The following is a 20,868-nucleotide window of genomic DNA, read 5'->3' as shown; positions in this document are numbered from 1 at the left end:
TGGTTGAACTTATTCTCATGGGAATATTATATTCCCACCCTTTAAGCCTTGGAATAAAAATAAAAAAGTCATGTATAAATAAGAATCCTGGAAATAAAAAATGCCTTGGAATAATTTTTTAAAACTTGAATCAAACATGGGAATGTTGCATTCCCATGGCCATATTCCTGGGAATCTTTTTTACAACCTTGAAACAAACACACTCTAAATACTTGATACTAGAGTATCTCTTTATTTAAATGCTTTGATTATGTAACCTTAACAACTTTCTATCAGGTTTATTCTCCGTACCACAAAATCTAGGTATTCTCTCTACATTCTCACACCACATACCTAAGTATATTTTTCACCATTTTCTTTACTATATGCGCTACCTCAATACTCTCTCTAATATTTTTATTTTTAATTTTATTTTGTCGAGTCGTACCATACACCCGTTGCAACATCCTCATCTATGCTACATTTAGTTTATTCTCATGTTGATTTTTAATCATTCAACATTCTATCGCATACAACATCACATGTTTAACCACAATATGGAAAAAAAATCCTCCAACTTTAGCAGTACCTTTGTGTTCCATAAAACACGTGAAGTATTTTTTCATTTCAACCACCCATCATGAATTTGATGGTTTAAATTCTCTTATATTTTCCAATCATTTTGTATTAGAGATCCAAGATATTTAAATCGTGTGACTTAAGGGATGATATGGTTTTAAACTTTCACCTTAGGTTGGAAACACCTCTTCTTTTGTTGAACTTACATTTCATATACTTAGTCTTACGCTTGCTTAGGCGAAAATCATGTGTTTCTAAAGCTCGTCTCCAAATCTTGAACCTCTCATTTAAATCCTCCTTCGACTCTACAAGAAGGACTATATCATTACCAAAAAAAATATGCATTTCGGGGCTAGCTATTATATGTGTTTCTTGAATACATTCAAAATTAAAGTAAAACGTAAGGGCTTACGGTTAAACCTTGATCCGAACCTATTGTAATGGGAAAATATCCTTCTCGACATCCTATTTTTGCACGCTAGTCAATACTCATTCATACATATATTGGATGGCTCAAATATATGCAATTCTAACTTTTTTCTCTTCTCAAGAGATTTACACAAAATATCTTTAGTCACTCTATCATACGCCTTATTCAATTTAATAAAAATTAATTGCATGCCTAGTTGGTCTATTTGATACTACTTCATCACACGTCGTAATAGATAGATCGCTTCCATGGTCGACCTTCCAAGCATAAAACCAAATTGATTTTCGGTTATTTGAGTCTCTTATTTTAATCTCTGATCAATCACTCTTTTCCATAACTTCACAATATGACTTATAAGTTTAATCTCCCTATAATTTTCTTAATGCAGTATATTTTCATTGTTCTTATAGATTGGAAATAAAATTTTCGTTCTCCATTCATCTAGCATGCATTTTGACATAATAATTTCATTAAAGAGTTTGGTGAGTCATTCACTATAACGAAAAAAACACATTTAATCTTGATTTGATATGAGGTGTTACTTTGGTTTCTATGCCATGTAACGAAGGACATCATAAAATGTGTCACTTTACCTCTCGGTTTTAGATCCATCGATGGGTATGGTGTAAAGATTATGGGTTTGATCTCCAGGTAGATTCTTTTGAAAAAATTTAAATGGCTAAAACACCTTTTCTCTCAGTTTTGACATTTAATTAAAGGGTAAACACAATTGAGTTTATTATATATAATGTGGTTTCCTTATTTCACGAAGCCCTAATTGAACATATAACTTTTTTAAATTGAGTTACAAAATAATTATATTATATTTAATGTGGTTTGCTTATTTCACGAAGCCCTAATCAATATTTTTGAGCATATGGTAATTCATCATTCATCTTGTAAATTTGTTCTTGTGATGCTTTTAACCCATTTTTCATCACACTAATCAAAACTACATTCGTCGACATGGTTGTTCTTATCGAAGCTTGTCAACAAATGACTTTTATTACTTAGCATTTTCTCAACGTAGGTTTCTTTGACTTTCTGTTAATTGGAAATTACAGGCTAATAGATGCCCCCCAAAAATGTCATTTTTGATCATATGTGTCAGATGGAAGAAATGTGGCTTTTTTTGTAACTTTTCGACACTATTTCAACTAGCCAATACACGTCACATCAAGTATACGTTTTAGTCATCACGCACTACTACGGAAAATACCTTTCGTCAAACAATATTACGACGGACTTTCTTTAACCGTGGTAGAAACACGTTTTTGGGCTTTTTTTTTTGTTTTTACTAAAAGATCTTTCACTACGGCCTTCGTTAAACTCCGTAGTAAAATGTACCAAGAGTTACATGGTTCCAATTCCAATTCCTTCATTATCCCAACTCCTTGTATATCATTACAATTATTATTTTCAACCGTGCTGTAAAGTCCAATCATTGCATCATGGTTCTTCTTGTTAATCGTGATGAAAAGTGATATTTTTTAAATATATAAGCGAAAGTGCTCTGCCGCCAAGTACATAACAGCAGTTTCTCTTTAAAAAAAAGTGTAACATATTTCACTTTTCTCTCTCAAAACTTAACCCTAACATCCATGTCGCTCTTCACACATACTGCAACCTTCAGATCTGTTTTCACCAATCATTACCTTGAGATTCGTTCATTAAACTTATGCTCGGATTTTGTTTATGTTTCATGTTAAAAATGGTTTCTCATTTTTTCATTTGGTGAATGTTCTCATTTTTTCAGATTTGTCTTCACCAATCGCTACCTTGAGGTTCGTTCATGAAACTTATGCTCCGATTTCATTTATGTTTCTTGTTTAAAATGAGTTCTCATTTTTTTAAATTTGTCTTCACCACCTTAACAAAATACATATTTTGGCTATGGTACATATGGTTTGTGTTGCTATGAAAAAATACAAGAAATATGAAACTATTGTGGAAACTTCATCCACCTTGTATTTCTTTTTTCGTAGCATCATAAATTAGATGAACTTCATAATCTCTTGTTCCATGATTAGTTATGATAAAATGTGTGTTCTTGGAACATTTTATTATATCTTCTGTTGTTGTATGTTGTTAGTGTTTTGTTGGTAAAAAATATGTTTTTCCTTTTTGTTGTATGTATTTATTGTGTTGTTGTTGATAAATGTTCTCATAACAAGAATAAAACATTGTTAAGTCACAAGAAAAATGTTTCTTGTGACTTAGCAATGTTTTGTTCTTTAAATTTTTATGCAGATAAATTCAAAGAACAATAACAAAACAATGCTTTGTGAAGAACAAATATTTAAGATAAATCAACATTTTGGGTGCCACATTAATATTTTCATTTTCTAAAAAGAATTAATCAATCAAAATAAAGAATAAAAAATATACTTCAGTCTTTTTTTTTTGAAATGATCAAACTTTACTATTGTTTACCCATACACAAAATTTATTAAAAAAAATCAAATATAACACTTATATGATAATATAAAATTATTATTATTTTAAAAAATCTCATTAAAAATCTTGCTTAAATATGTCGGACCTGCCCCAATTAATATGATGTCACCTCTAATTATACGTAGATTTTTACTTCCTTATTAGTATATACTCCATTTAGAGGAGTTAAATGAAAATCTGAATGACTAAATATAAATAAGTTTTAACAACTTCTCTTCTATTGAACCATGATATTTAAATGAAAATCTGAATGAGTAAATATAAATAAATTTTAACAACTTCTCTTCTCTTGAATCATGATATTTAAACTACTAGTATTAAACTGGGTGCAGTTACCGTGCATAGATAAAAATCTATGCACCGTGCATAGATTATTATGGACCATTAGATCATTGGATCAAATTCTAGACATCAATTGTTATTACTCAATATTCAATACTCACCACTCAATACTCTTTACTCAATACTCAATACTGGATTAAAAACATGATCCAATGGCTTATGTAGGCTTATGCATGGTGCATAAGGAAAATCTTTATGCATATTAGCCAAAGCCTATTAAACTCTATATACTTCAAATCACTTAATTGATTAGTCGTAGAGAATAATTTAGACGAGTATTTTTTATAGAACTGTATTGTGAAATCTTGTCATGGAGGCTTCAATTATTGGGCCAGGTTTCACATAAGCCCATTGAAGCTAGGGGTGTTCAAAAATTTGGTTAACTGAACCGAATATCTTATCTGAATTGAATTGGACCATAAAAAACTTAAACCATTTAAATGGTTAATGAATTGAATTGTTTATTTTAACCAATTCAATTAATCTAATTGAATTTAAAAACCAATTTAAACTGTTATAAATTGTTTCCACAATTTTATCAAAAATGTAATTAATATTATTTAACAAATTCAATAAATTTAACAAATCTCAAGTTTACACGTTGTTTCCACAATTTTACATGTTGTTCTTCCCCAAAATGTGAAATGAGAACCCTAAAATCTCAAGTTTCTCTCTAACTCACACTAAGCTTCAATTTCAATTTCAATTTTCTTCAGGTTCGATTTCGATTTCACCTTCACGTTATTCATTTTCGTTGGATTTCGATTTAACCTTCACGTTATTCATTTTTGTTAGATTTCATTTCACCTTCATGTTATTGATTTCAATTTTCGTTGGATTTCGATTTTCGGTTTCACCTTCACGTTATTCATTTTCACTCACTTTCAATTTAACCTTCATATTCCATTTTTGTTTATGATTTTTCGATTCAACCATTTTCTATAATCCATACTTTAACACTTAACCATTCATTGCGCTTTCGTTACCCTAACAAATGTTTATGGTTTCTCTATAGGTAGTTTTTGTGGATGATTCTAGACCCTTGTATCAAAAAGTTGCTGGATCTTTCATGAACAAGTTTTTCCCCTCTGGTTATCCATACAGGTACATTGAATTTTATTCTTTATTTTTACTGAAATTATGATGTAATTGTAGCTATAGTTATGGCTTAGTTTCGAGGGATTCAATTTCATGTGTTGGCTCATTTGGTGCTTTGTTCTATCAGTGGTTTTGTTAGCTTGTTACTGCGTCCTGCTTCCATTTAAATCTCAGTGTTTATTTTCTCAGCTTACTTTTTACAATAATGGCTCAAGTTTTTTAAACATGTAAGCCTAAATTTTTCATTTCACTGTAGGAAGAAGAATATCTTTAAGTTTCATTCTTTTTCCTTTTTGGGTATTTTCATTCTGCTTTCTTGTTCCTGCAAGGAAACAAATTCATGATGTAGGATTTCAATTCTATAACTAGTTTCATAGGTTTAGAAGCTGATAATATGAATTCTTATCATATAAGTATATAAGCTATTTCTATAACAAAAATTAAAATAAAGCTAAATTACTTTCATATAAGTTATAAGTTGCTTTTACAAACCACTTAAAATATGCTAAAAACAACTTAAGATCATGCCTTAAGCTCTCCCAAACAGTATCAAATATGGTTATGCATGTAGATAAACTCACTTAAGTCAATTCAAAAAGACTCTCAATATATATGACATAAGGGCTTATGGTAATTCATTACTTAACTTTTGATTAATTATACTTGATATGTATTCAGTGATTTGTGTCAAGTCCATTGCTAAGTACTATTCTGCTATTGATCATACTAAATTCTGAAGAAAGACATATTTCTCCAACACAACAACATTATATTTATTAGAAGCAGTATTATCACTAGCTGAAATATTGAGACAGTATGTCATCCCATCAACAACCTTTGTTTCACCACTAATAACCTTATCTAGCTTCAGATTCAATTTCGCTTTCTTGTCTTGCTCAGTAACAGCGTATTTGGCGACATCTATTACATATGGATCATTTATATCCTTGATTGGGGTCCAAACACTTGCGATAACTTGATTTTTCAAATCCATTGTTGGCTCATTTGGTGCTATATTAACTGCCAGTAGAACAATTGATATAAAAAAGGCAGAATCATATATTTTTGGTCAAGCTTATTCAAAACACTTGTGTGTGTTGTGCATCTTACAAATTGATGTTTTTGCACAGTGAAATCTGATGTTTGGCAGTAGCTCAGTGAGGGTGTTGTGCCTCTTCTCTAATTGGTTTTTATGTTAAATATGTTGAGTCTAACTGTTTACAGTACATGAAATTTATGATATATTTTGCATGATTTTAGACATTAAGTGTGGAATCTAACAAAGCTAGAACTTTTCACAGGTGTTTTTCAAATGCTGCAATTTGTGTCTGATTTTTCTTCACCCATGCAGTTTCATCTTCAAGTGAACTATCCAGTTTGACCCTCATTTTTTCAAGGTTAGAAAACTCTGTCTTATGTTATTGACCCTTTCAAATCAACTTCTGTGATGATAATTTATTCAGCTTTCTATGTTTTAATTGTTTTGCAATTTACTTGTAATCAATTACTACTTATTAAGTTTAATAGTGAATTACTTTCAATGTTAATGAATGTTTAGAGTAACTTAAGACTGAAATTTTAGCTCATTGCGTATGTTTATACTTTGGCATTGCTGTTTGATTTGTTTGCTTATCTTTAACTCAAATTTCAAATATCCCAATTCTCTAAAGTCTTTTATCTTTTAAAACTTTTCAGCCAAATTGTAGCCACTTCAATATGGATAGCCATGACAGCGTTTCGGACTTCGAGACAGAAGAACATATTGGTTCTGCACATCCAATTTCTAATAATGTTGGTTTGTTGCCTCAAAAGCGTAAAAATCGATCTGAAGCATGAAATCATTTTAGTCCAATGCCGTCGAACACAGAAATGTCAAAGTTAGCAAAATGCAAGCATTGTGGTTCCTTGATCAAGTATAATGGTGGAACAAGTGCGATGCTAGCTCATTTGAGAAGATGTAGTGATAATCCAGATAATACGGTGAATGGGACGAGGCATGAACCTTCTTCAAGCTCAACGAAAAATAGGGAAGCGGTTGTTAATTCACCCCCCTCGGTTCCCAAATTTGACCAAGAAGTAAGCCGAATGGACTTGACAAAAATGTTTATAGCCATGGAACTTCCGTTTCAAAAGGTAGAGCACCCATATTTAAATAGGTTCATTTATGGCTTACAACCAAAATTTAAGTTTCCATCACGCAATACGTTGGCACGTGATGTTTTGAAGAATTGGGATGCGGAGAAAGCAAAGATGAAGACTATTTTGTCACAAAATTGTCGTCGAGTTTGTATCACTATAGACACATGGACATCTACCTCCCAAGACTCTAATTACAAAATTGTCGTCGACTTAATTTTTTTTAAAAAATTTGTTAAGCAAATCAATTTTTTTAAAAAAAAATTATTTAAACCAAAAAAAAAAAATCCAGTTTTTAATCACTTAATTTTTTTTAAAAAAATTTGTTAAGCAAATTGAAGTTTTTTTTTAAAAAAAATTGCTATTTAAACCAAAATAAAAAAATAAAAAATTGCTATAATAACCCAATTTTTAATAAAAAATCCAGATTTGTATCCAATTTTATTAAAAAAACCACAAAAAAACTGGTTTTATAATATATAAGAAAACTAGTTTGAAATTTGGTTAAAAGATAATCCAATTCTTTCAAAAAATTTGGTTTTAAATTGGTTATATAAATTAAACTGGTTTAAAACTCTGAACTGGTTATAAACTGAATTGTAATTGAATTAACAGATTATCCACATTTTGTTAAAGCAGTTTTTAAAAACTGCACTGAACCACTAATATGGTTCGGTTCAGTTCAGTTCATGAACCATGAACACCCCTAATTGAAGCATAGTTTCTCTCAATAGTTTAAAAAAATAAGGAAAATGCTCTTTCTACCATTTTATGAGTATACTACACCTTCGAAAATTTAAAATTTTCTTTTATACGTTTGAAAATGTATCTTCGAAGACACCTAAATTACATAGAAAGATATATCTTCGAACCAAATTTAAATAGAACAAAAATTTTTCAACAATTTCATCTGAGATTTGTGTGAAAAATGTGCGTCTGAAGTTGAGGGCATTTGAAACTTTTCATAGTTTGTGGGATAACACCTAAGGATGGAAAGAACATTCTTCAAAATTTATCTGGAGTTAATTTAAAATCCTGACTTGTGTGGAAAAGAAAAAAAGATCATAAACTTTTAAATAAATGTGATTTTTACATGGTTTCAAAATGTAGTTGTTAAAACAGGTTAGAAGTAGGTCAATCATGTTTGATCTAAATATTATTGGGTTGTAATCCTCACTATTCATACAAATGATCTTGCTTAAAACAGTAAGATATTTTAATATGTTTCACTTAAACATGAGTTATCTAAGTTCAACTTGACTTGGATCAGACCTACTAATCCAACAGTCTCAGTTGACTATTAACAAGAAAACAAGAAAATACCAATTGTTTTACCCCAAGCCTACTAATAGAAAAAATTTAGGGTATGTCTGACTAATAATTTGTCAATGTGTTTTAGGTAATTGAGTCTTTTTGTTTATATGCATGACTTTTTTTGTTTTATAGTAAACACTAATATTAATTTTTTTTCTTTCTTATGTTAGTTAGTGAGCCTAAAACAATTATTTTGGTCTCACTCTTTGTCTTGGTTTTCTTCATTCACGTTTGACCAAAAATATAATTGAAATAGTTTAGTATCTATGACTAATATATCAAGTACTATAAATTAAAAGTAGGGTCAAATGTAATTTACCTCCCTAATCTTATAGGTGTAGTTAGTTGTACATTCCAACCTAATTTATTAAATTAAACAATTTATCCTAATACTCCCTTCTTCGTAATTTTTTTAATTTTTCACTTTATGATTATTCTACCAAAGTAATGCTTTTACAACTTCCCCTGTTTCTTATGATTCAATTCTTTAAAGTAATCATAAAGTGAAAAATTAAAAAAAAATACTAAGATTACATTTATAAATTTGGTAGAATATGTATTAATTTTATTTAATAAGTGTGTCACAATGTGTATATTAAAAGAATATGTTTCTTATCCTTTAAAAAATTTAAAACCATAAGCTTTTCTAATACGTAAAGTAAAAAACTAAAAATATCTACTCGCATACTTCATACTTCATACTTCGATGCTCTCTTTTAATTTCTTTCCTTTAATTATCTTTTTCTCAAATTTTATCTTTATATTTCTCAAACATTCTCTCTTCTCATTTTATAATTTTTTCTAGTATTATATATTTTTTAATTATATATATATATATATATATATATATATATATATATATATATATATATATATATATATATATATATAAAAGAGGGAATTAACCGAGAGGTTTATATTACAAAAACAAAATAAAAAAATCAGCACAATTTTCCCCTTCCTATAAATATGAGATAAGAAATCTGTCATATTTACGATAGTTTTAATGTAAGTGCTTTTAAATTGCTAAGGCACAATACGTGATTTAAAGATGGCTTGCACAACCAAGAGAGAGTCATTTTCAGTCCAAAATTTTGTCAATCCTTTCTCTTTAGTGTTGGTGATTTTAGTATCATCAATGTATTTTGGTAGTAATGTGATTTACTATAGGCCGGTGCAATTATGCGTTAAGCTTGAAACGAGTTAGGATAGTGCGGAGTGCACGCTCGTCGAGCCAAACGTGCAATTGAATAAGAATAATTGAAACAGGGTTTCAAGGGGCGAAGCCCCTGGCGGGGTGCGGGGCAGCGCCCCGTTTGAAAAATTTTCTGAGCAGTTGAACCCTTTCCCAATCGACATGACCGTTTTCTAAACAGTTGTGTCTTTTCGGTTTCTGTTATTGATCTCCTATATAAGGAGTCATTTGGCCTCGGTTTTGGGTTACGAAAAACCATACTTTCTCTCTACATTCCTGATCAGTTTTCTTTTGCCAGAAACAGATTGTTCTTCGAGAATTATCCCCACAAAGATTTCGTGAACCCAGGCAAGAATAGGGTCGAAATACTTTGTTCGGAAAGTGTACGAACACGATTCTTCGAAGTTATCCAGGATTATCATACCCGAATTTCTAACAAACGAACAAAGTAGTTTCTGATAATCATAGCTGGAGGAAGTAACATCAAGAAGATGACTACAAATTTCGGAAAATTGGACAAGTTTCAAGGACAAGACTTCAGGCGCTGGCAGAAGAAGATGCATTTCATGTTGACAGCGTTGAAGGTGGTGCACGTCCTATCTACGCTGATTCCAGAACTTGTAGAGGATGACACGGTTGAAAATCTGAGACGCAGATCAAAGTGGGAGAACGACGACTACATATGCAGAGGGGACATTCTTAACGGTATGTCTGATCCCTTATTTGATATTTACCAAAACGTGGAATCTCCAAAGGAATTGTGGGATTGTCTCGAATCCAAGTACATGGCAGAGGACTCATCCAGTAAAAAGTTCCTGGTATCCGATTTCAACAATTACAAAATGGTTGAATCGAGGTCTGTCACGGAACAATTCAATGAACTCCTCTGAATCCTTGGACAGTTCACACAACACGGATTGAATATGGATGAAACAATATATGTCCCAAGCATCATAGACAAGTTGCCTCATTCGTGGAAGGATTTCAAACACAACCTGAACCATGGAAAAGACGAACTGTCTTTGATCCAACTTGGAAGTCACTTGCTCATAGAAGAATCTCTAAGAGCGCATGAGGATGACAAAGGAAAAGGCAAAGAAATTGCTGGACCCTCGGTTAATATGGTCGAAGAGGGTGGTAAGAATGATAACAACAAAAACAAAGGAAAGAAGCGTTCTTTCAAGAACAAACAGGGCAGTTTCGGTGCTAACAAGAAACCGAAATTAGAATGCTGGAAGTGTGGCAAAACAGGTCACTTCAAGAAGGATTGCCATCTCGGCAAAAAGCACGACAACGCGAAAGCAAGTGGTTCAGGAAAGGGGTCTAAGGACCAATCCGAAAACCAAGGTCAAAAATCAATTCGTGATTTGAATAGTTTGATTAAACATTCGGTTTCACTAAATTCTGAAGCATTTTATGTGCAGGATGATGCTATCGCATGGTGGATTGATTTTGGCGCCACAACACGTGTTTGCAAGGATCGTTTTTGGTTCAAGACTCTTGTCCCAGTGGAAGATGGTTCTGTCCTCTACATGGGAGATGATCACTTCGCTCCTGTTGAAGGCAAAGGAAACGTGGTGCTAGAATTCAGTTCTGGAAAAACTATTACTTTGTTTAATGTTTTGTATGTTCCTAAATTACGTAAGAATCTAATTTCTGGTCCAGTATTAAATAAGTTTGGATACAAGCAAGTGTGTGAATCCGATAAATATGTTTTATCGAAGTCTGGTGTGTTTGTAGGATTTGGATATTATAATAATGGTATGTTTATGATGAATTTGAATGGAGTTCCTAATGATTCTGGTTCTGTATATATGTCATCTTCGAACGTTATTAATTTTTCGTTAATGCATGAAATGTATAAAGACGATTTAATTCCGGTTTTTGATGAAAATAACGAAAAGTGTAAAACTTGCATGTTAACAAAGATCACTAGGCAACCTTTTAAAAGTATAACAAGGGAATCTGTCATTCTTGAGTTGATACATAGTGATTTATGTGATTTGCATGCTACTCCATCATTAGGGAATAAAAAATATTTTGTCACTTTCATAGATGATGCATCTAGATTCTACTATGTTTATTTGTTGCACGCTAAAGACGAAGCCTTAGATAAATTCAAAATTTATAAAACTGAAGTTGAAGTGCAACAGAATGTGCTGATTAAAACATTACGTACAGATAGAGGTGGTGAATATTATGATCTTGTATTTCTCCAATCCGTAGGAATCATTCATGAGACTACGACACCTTATACACCTGAACAAAATGGTGTGGCTGAAAGGAAAAATAGAGTTCTTAAAGAAATGGTAAATGCCATGTTATCTTACTCTGGTTTGAGTGAAGGGTTTTGGGGAGAAGCTATGTTAACGGCTTGTTATTTGTTAAATAGGGTTCCTAATAAAAGGAACAAGACTACCCCATATGAACTTTGGTATAAGAAACAACCCAACTTAACATTTCTACGTGTTTGGGGTTGTAGGGCCGTGGTTAGACTCCCGGGCCCAAAAAGGAAAACTTTGGGCGAAAAGGGTGTAGCTTGCATCTTTATTGGATATGTTGAGCACTCCAAGGCCTATAGGTATTATGTTATAGAACCTAATGACTCGATTTCTATTAACACGATTATAGAATCAAGAGATGCCATATTTGATGAGAATTGTTTCTCTTCTATACCTAGACAAAAGATATCTATACCTAAATCAGATGAATCTCTATGGGATGATCATTCAAAGGATGTGCCAAGTGAGACACTTGAACCCTGTAGGAGCAAAAGAGCTAGAAAATCTAGATCTCATGGATCTGATTTTCAACTATATTTAGTTGAGGGATCAAAGGATCAGATTGAAATTCAATACTATTATTGCTATAGTATAGAGGAGGATCCAAGAACGTATGATGAAGCTGTGAAATCTCGAGACTCTGTTTTTTGGAAAGAAGCAATTGATGAAGAGATTGGTTCTATCATGGAAAATAATATTTGGGTATTATCTGATTTACCACCAGGCTGCAAACCATTGGGTTGCAAATGGATCTTCAAAAGGAAGATGAAAGTCGATGGTACAATTGACAAGTTTAAAGCTAGATTAGTTATCCAAGGCTTCAGACAAAAAGAAGGGATTGATTATTTCGATACCTATGCTCCAGTTTCCCGTATCACTACTATTAGATTGTTGATTGCCTTGGCGGCTATTCATAATCTAGTGATTCATCAAATGGATGTCAAAACAGCATTTTTGAATGGTGATTTGGAAGAAGAAGTGTATATGAAGCAACCTGAAGGATTTGTAATGCCTGGTAATGAGCATAAAGTGTGTAAGCTAGTTAAGTCGTTGTATGGGCTGAAACAAGCTTCGAAGCAGTGGCATCAAAAGTTTGATGAGGTTGTTTTGTCTAATGGTTTCATTCTAAACCAAGCTGACAAATGTGTATATAGAAAATTTGATACATCCGCTAAAGGAGTTTTCATTTGTCTATATGTTGATGACATGTTGATCTTTGGCACCGACCAAAATCAAATTGATAAAACGAAGAATTTCTTGTCATCAAAGTTCTCCATGAAGGATATGGGATAAGCGGACGTTATTCTTGGTATTAAGATTAAACGGGAGAATAAGGGGATTGTAATTACGCGAACTCATTACATTGAGAAAATACTCAAGAAGTTCAATTATGAAAATTGTTCTCCAGTAAGTACTCCCATGGATCCGGGAGAAAAGCTTATGCCAAATACAGGTAAACCTGTGGATCAACTCGAATACTCAAGAGCTATAGGCTCTTTGATGTATGCTATGATTAGCACTAGACCGGATATTGCTTATGCGGTTGGAAAGTTGAGCAGATTTACTAGTAATCCTAGTAGACATCATTGGCATGCGATAACTAGGGTATTCAAGTACTTGAAGGGTACTATGAATTATGGATTGTCATATATGGGATTTCCTTCAATGTTAGAGGGTTATTCGGATACTAGTTGGATAAATAATGTTGAAGAGTCATCCTCTACAAGTGGATGGGTGTTCTTGCTTGGGGGAGGTGCCATCTCATGGGCTTCCAAGAAGCAAACATGTATAACTGGTTCCACAATGGAATGTGAGTTTGTAGCATTAGCTGCTATTGGTAAAGAAGCATAATGGCTAAGGAACTTGGTATATGAGATTCTGATATAGCCTAAACCGATATCACCAATTTCTATCCGTTGTGATAGTAGTGCCACACTGGCTAAAGCTTATAGTCAAATATACAATGGAAAGTCTAGACATTTGGGTGTTAGACATAGTATGATTAGGGAATTAATCATGAATGGGGTGATATCTATTGAGTTTGTTCGGTCGCAACAAAACTTAGCTGACCACTTGACGAAGGGGTTAGCTAGAGACTTAATGAAGAAGTTGGTAATTGGGATGGGATTAAAGTCCATTTAAATCTATTAGCTATGGTATACCCAATTCCCTTCTAATACAACGTTAGAATCAGAATTCAATGTGGAAAGATCATAGTTAGAGATTGGAGAAATTGTGTTTATCTTCCCAAGGTATGTGCTCAGACCTGCAAGTGATGACTAGGTTGAAGTATATCTTCTTAATGGTTCTTTTGGAAAATTGCAAATGCAGGTGCAAGATTAAAAGGATCACCTATGTGAGCATGAAGTTTTGCTGCTTCAGGAAGCTTGGACTTGGCTTCCTATATGCTTATTAATGGATAAGGACACATGGCTTGTAAAGTGTCAAGTATGAATAGTAGAGTATTGTGAGAAACATATGTGTACTATATCTTCAGATATTCAAATAGATTGACGGGTTCAATCGATATGACACCCCAATTTTCGAGTATTTGGAATGTGTATTTGTACTAAGATGAAAATTCAATCGCAAGACATTTTCGTCTATGCATTTGTTTGATCGTTATACCTGTGAGTAAATCATGGATTACACTAAAATGGGGGGAGTTTGTTGGTGATTTTAGTATCATCAATGTATTTTGATAGTAATGTGATTTACTATAGGCCGATGCAATTATGCGTTAAGCTTGAAACGAGTTAGGGTAGTGCGGAGTGCACGCTCGTCGAGCCAAACGTGCAATTGAATACGAATAATTGAAACGGGGGTTCCAAGGAGCGAAGCCCCTGGAGGGGTATGGGGCAGCGCCCCGTTGGGGTTTCAAGGGGCGAAGCCCTTGGCAGGGTGCGGGGCAGAGCCCCTGGGCGGGGTGCAGGGCAGCGCCCCGTTCGAAAAAATTTCTGAACAGTTGAACCCTTTCACAACCGACATGACCGTTTTCTGAACAGTTGTATCTTTTCGGTTTCTGTTATTGATCTCCTATATAAGGAGTCAATTGGCCTCGATTTTGGGTTACGAAAAACCATATTGTCTCTCTACATTCCTGATCAGTTTTCTTTTGCCAGAAACAGATTGTTCTTCGAGAATTATCCCCACAAAGATTTCGTGAACCCAGGCAAGAATAGGGTCGAAATACTTTGTTCGGAAAGTGTACGAACACGATTCTTCGAAGTTATCCAGGATTATCATACCCGAATTTCTAACATTTAGCAATATCAATCGCTCTAATTACGACACTGAGCTCATCTAAAAAGGGAGAAGTTCAAGGAATATGCACAGAAAAAACCAAGATGAAGTCTCCATCCTTGTCTCTAAAGATCTCACCACAATTAAAAATAGAGGTTTCTTGATTGTAAATTCAATCACTTTACTAAAAATACAATACGTGATAATCTCCTTATATGTAGGGTGGTCATAGGTTTTTAGGATTCTTATAGTGTTAGAGCAAGCTGATGCACGGATGGTGATAAGTTTTGTATAGTGTTTTGTGTAGTTAACTTGATGTATCTCCTCATTAAGAAATTGAGGTATTTATAAGTGACCTCTTAGGTTAGGTTAGAAGCGGTTTTTCTTAATTTCCTCAGCAAAGATGTGGGGTGGGGAAAGATTGATTCCTCTTTGAATTTTGGGGGAGAAAGTTTCTCCTCTTTGACTAATATGTTCACATTGTTACTCCTTGAAGACCTAATGGACCATGCTTGATAAGTGAGTTGAATTGTGGATACTAGTTTAGCGGACAAGCCAAGCTTCAGACGATCAAGCCCAATCTAACAATCAAGTATACTTTTGGGCGTCGCCCAATATTACTACACCCAATATTGCTACACTTAGCTCATTTTTGCTATGGACAGTCTTTTATTACCCAATAAAATTATTCCAATACACATCTGCATTTAAGCTAATCAAAATTTAGGAATTGTCGAAGAACCTCTTCAATAAAAGGGTGCATATTGATATTGAAAGCTTGGGAAAGATTGAAATCAGCATTATTTAGAGCTTTATATTTCCAATTGTAAATTGTTAATACATTTCCTCATTTCTATGTTGGATGCCCTCTTCAGCAATGTATCATATTCTTTTCATTTAAGTAAAGAAAAAAGTCATGTTGATGGTTTTACTTTACTTAAGTATATAAGAAATAAGAATAATGTAGTTTTATAGAGAATATGTATTCTAATAGCATAAATGTATTACCTACCTAAATTAGAATTTTGTTCACAAATTCATTTATTTATAACTTTCTTTCTAGACAATTCTCACCCGTTCAAAATTCTTCATTTATAACTTTCTTTCCAAACAACTCTCACTTGGAACTTTGTTCACAAGCTCATTTATTTATAACTTTCTTTACAACAATTCTCACCCTTGTTTTGTTATAAAGAATCACTCATGACCTATTTTGTTCATTATTGTAGAAAGGATAGTTGCTAGTTGTTTCATCAATTATCATACACTTTGAGAAACCAAACTTGCATCACACGCAATCATTGATTAGTGAAAATCAAAGAAATTTTTAGAATAATATTGCTTGGACAAAGCAATCAAGACATTTCTCATATTATGCACAAACTCAACAAATACATAATATTATTTTGCAAACAAGAACTTCTAATAAGCTTATAATCTAGATTATAATTATTCAACTCTAAGCTTATGTTAGAAAAAAGTGTGCACTACTATTAATACTACATCAGCAGATACAATGACAGAATTAAAACTAGTTAATCACTCATCTCCTTTCATCCCCTTCAAGAATTTGTGCACTTGAAACATGGTAGGCCTGTTTGCCGGATTATCAGAGAGACAAACACAAGCAATCTGCAGCATTTGAAGCATCATCTGCTTCGAATCCGCGTCGAGAACCGTTGGATCAAGAACAACAGCAGCCTGACCCTTCTTGATCTTCTGACCAACCCATCCAACCAAGTTTCCGCCTTCTATCTCTTTGAAATCTGGTCCTGTCGGCTCTTTCCCGGTCACGAGTTCAAGCAAAATGACACCGAAACTGTAGACATCGCCTCTTGTTGTTGATCTTCCACTCTGTCCATACTCTGGTGGAATGTAACCGAATGTTCCAGCAATATCGGTAGAGATATGAGTTTCGCAAGCACTGATCAATCTTGCGAGTCCGAAATCGGCGACTTTTGGCTCAAAATCTTCATTCAGTAAAATGTTGCTAGCTTTCACATCTCTGTGAATGATGTGAGGTATGAAACCATGATGAAGGAAAGCCAACCCTTTTGCCGCACCGGTTGCAATTTTGTAACGTTTGTTCCAATCAAGGATCTCGAGTCCGCCAGTCCTATTTCTCAACCAAAGGTCTAAGCTTCCATTTACCATGTATTCATAAACAAGGAGTTTTTCCTCACACATTGAGCAATATCCAAGCAATGAAACTAGGTTTTGATGCTTAACCTTTCCTAAGGTTTCCATTTCAGCCATGAATTCGCGATGACCTTGTGTTTTAGCTTCACTAAGCTTCTTCACAGCAACTGTTCTTCCATTTGATAAAGTAGCTCTATACACAGTTCCGAACCCTCCGTCTCCGATTATGTTTGTCTTGCTGAAATTATCGGTAGCTTTGAGGATATCGACCAAAGTTAATTTCAAAAGAGGCTGCTCAAACATTGCGACATTGATGCTCAAAGGTTCCTTTGATTTGCTACTGCTCAAGAAGTAAAGATTTTGATCCAAAAAACTATTCAGTTTGCGATCGTCGAGTTCCTCAGGATCATTTTGCTTCCTGCTAATCCATCTATGCAAAACAAAAGCAAAGATCAAGGTTATTAATATAACCGTAATGGTGATTCCACCAAGCCTCCATGCATTAAACGATGCATATCTACTGATGCTTTTGACCTCACAATTTGTACCCAACATTTGGCCACAAAGGTTTATGTTTCCTGCAAATCTAACCTTCGAAAGGTTTTGGCAAACACCGGTTCTTGGAATAGGCCCTTCCAATCTGTTTTGAGACAGATCTAGGTAATTCAAATTTACTAAGCTGCATAGCTTCTCTGGAATCTTTCCAGATAATTGATTAACCGAGACATCAAAATACTCTAGCTGCATTAGATTCCCAAGGTCGGAGGGAATCTCACCGGACAACTGATTTTGATGAAGATCTAAAATTGTCAAATAGGACAGATTTCCCAAAGACCACGGCAAGTTTCCATCGAAGCAGTTGTGACTTAAATTCATTGTTTCAATCCTCCATGTCATGGAGTTTGAGAAAAGCTCCCCGACATGGCCTGAAAGCCTGTTATTCTGCACATAAAGACCGACAAGGCTTTGCACGCCTGACATGATTGATGGAAGCTCGCCACTGAGCACGTTATAGCTCAAGTCCAAGTGAGTTAACTCCTTCATATTCCCAAAACTATTTGGAATTGAACCAAACAGCATATTTCCTGTCAAATTCAGCTTCACCAAACCGGTTAACTTTCCGAAACTACCAGGGATTGTACCCGAGAGTTGATTATGTCCCAAATATAAACCTTGGAGTGTGGCAGCATCTCCAAGCTCTGCTGGAATGGAACCGGACAACAAGTTTCCGGACAAATCCAGAGTTGTTAGATTCGTCAAACGCGAGAGTGATCTCGGAATGCTCCCAGTAAGCATGTTGTTGCTAAGCAATAGATCCACAACTACTACACAGCTTCCCAATTCATCAGGTATGGTGCCAGACAATCTATTGTGAGAGAGATCAAACACACCAAGATGTTGAACAAAGCTCAAATCAGGAACGGTAAGTTGCCGAAAATAAGAAGATTCCTTGGAAGGAATAGACCCTGAGAGATTATTGTGAGAAAGAACTAGGCACTGTAATTCACTTAGTTCCACCAATTTGTCAGGAATGGAGCCATTGAGTTGATTGTTTCCAAGGTCCAATGTAGTGAGTGAAACGCAATCGCCAAGCTCGGTCGGAATGTTTCCTTCAAGTCTGTTTCCATTCAAATTAAAAACTGAAAGACTTTGAAGACTACCAATTTCCTTCGGAATAGTACCTTTAAGACGATTATTGCTAAGAACAAGCCTTTGTAGAATTACCGCACTCCCAATCTCCACAGGAAGAGAACCTTCCAAGTGGTTATTCGCGGCGGAAAACTCCATCAAAGTCGATAAATTCCACAAACTAGAAGGTATCTTTCCACTGAAATTGTTGTTGTCCAAGTCCAACACCATCAACGGAAGCTCGGAAAGGTACTTCGGAATGGAACCAACAATCTGATTATTCATCAAAACCAACTGAGTAAGGTTCTTACAATTAACAAAAGCCTTCTCAATTGTTCCACTAAGATAATTATCATCAAGATCAATCTCCAAAAGTGAAGCAGCATTACAAAGCTCCTCAGGTATAGGACCAGTCAACAAGTTACTACTCAAACTGAGATGCTCCATCACAGAACAATTCCCAAGCTCGGGCGGAATCACACCCGAAAACCGATTAGCCGAAAGCAAAAGAGAATCAACATTAGTCCACTTCCCAAGCCAAGAAGGCAGAGGACCATGGAGAAGATTCTTTTCAGCTGAAAAGGTTCTTATAGGAAGCTCAGAAAGCTCTTGAGGCAGTGAACCAGAAAGTGAATTGAAAGAAAGCATCACAGAAGTTAAATTTGAACAGTTTCCAAGCTCTGATGGAACTGACCCATTAAGCTCAGAAAAGACAAGGTTCAAAATTTTCAAATTTTTCAACTTCCCAATAAACTTTGGGATTGAACATCTCAAAGGGTTATAAGAAAGGTCAAGTTTAGTCAACGATTTCAGGTTCTCCATTTCTACAGGTAATGGACCTTCGATCAAACAAGAAGGTGAATACAAAATTTCAAGCTTCGAAAGCTTTCCGATTTCCTTAGGCAATGTACCAGACAACTTGTTTATCCCAACGTAAAGTGCAGTGAGATTCTTCCAGTTTCCGATTTCCGACGGAAGCTCGCCGGAAAACGAGTTGTTCGAAATATCAACAGAAATCAAAGAAACTTTTCCGGTGAAAAGAGTTAACGGAAGAGAACCTGAGAGAATGTTGTTACTAAGGTCCAGAAACTGAAGGTTGGTCAAGTTCCCGAAACTCTCCGGTATTTCTCCGACGAGTGCATTACCGGAGAGGTCAAGCGTGTGAAGCTTCGTTAGAACCCCAAACTCCGGTGGAATCTTCCCGGAGAACGAGTTGGAACCGAGTCTAAGAGTTTTCAGGTTAAACAACCGACCAACCTCACCGGGGATTTCGCCGGAAAACTGATTATCCTCAAGGTTGAGGATGGTAAGAAAGGAGAGAGACGAAAGAGACAAAGAGAGATTGCCTTTAAGGTAACGAGAAGGAAGAGAGAGCGAGGTGACTCGTCCGAGTTGACACGTGACACCAACCCAGTTACAGTGAGGAGTTGCAGAGTGCCATGAAGAAAGAAAGTGAGAGTTTTGAAGAGACCCTTTAAAAGAAAGTAGTGAAAGCTTTTCTGGGTTGTGTTCATTTTTGTCTCCAATGGCGTAACATGAATGGAACACGACAAGGTACGAGAGAACAAGAATGTTAAAAGGAAAAGCCATGGAAGAGTGAAAACGAGGAAATGAGATGAGAGTGTCTTTGTTGTTGTTATTAAGGTATTTTTATTTGGTAGTTGAACATGCAGAAAATGCCATTGAAGAGAAATGAAGAAAAGTGGTGTAGTGAAATAGTAGTAGTAGTAGGAGAAGCATGAAAATTGAAAACCATTGTTAATGTTGTTGCTGTTGTTATGAAATATGAAAACAAGAGAGAGAAAGGTTGTACAGTGAAGTAGTGCTAAAAGAAGAAGGACGTGTCAGAAGGAAGCACGCATCGCACGTGATTTCAACCTTCATAACGGCAAATAAATCCTTTCTCTTGTAGACACGCCTTATACGCTTTTTCTTTTTAGAAAATAACCTATATTAATTGTCTTTTGGACAAAGAAAGATTTGTATTAATGACTAATGTCATATATATGGGTCAAAAAGAAAAGAGACTATTGTTGTATGAAAAG

General features: G+C 34.5%; 1 protein-coding gene and 1 long non-coding RNA gene across 2 annotated transcripts; one reads left to right on the top strand and one right to left on the bottom strand.

Moving 5' to 3' along the window:
- The first annotated feature begins 4,401 nt into the window (after positions 1-4,401).
- On the top strand, positions 4,402-7,181 carry LOC131612322 (uncharacterized). The gene is made up of 4 exons (XR_009287352.1): positions 4,402-4,503; positions 4,803-4,891; positions 6,187-6,282; positions 6,581-7,181. It is a non-coding gene; the product is annotated as an uncharacterized LOC131612322 (long non-coding RNA).
- A 9,238-nt stretch (positions 7,182-16,419) lies between these two features.
- On the bottom strand, positions 16,420-20,598 carry LOC131643541 (leucine-rich repeat receptor protein kinase EMS1-like). Its single transcript, XM_058913791.1, has one exon. The coding sequence runs from the start codon at positions 20,411-20,413 to the stop codon at positions 16,595-16,597; it is 3,819 nt and encodes a 1,272-aa protein (XP_058769774.1). The 5' UTR covers positions 20,414-20,598; the 3' UTR covers positions 16,420-16,594.
- Positions 20,599-20,868: the final 270 nt, after the last annotated feature.

This window comes from Vicia villosa, linkage group LG1 (genome assembly GCF_029867415.1).
Source record: "Vicia villosa cultivar HV-30 ecotype Madison, WI linkage group LG1, Vvil1.0, whole genome shotgun sequence".
Lineage (NCBI taxonomy): Eukaryota > Viridiplantae > Streptophyta > Magnoliopsida > Fabales > Fabaceae > Vicia > Vicia villosa.
This window is presented reverse-complemented; position numbering and strand designations above follow the sequence as displayed.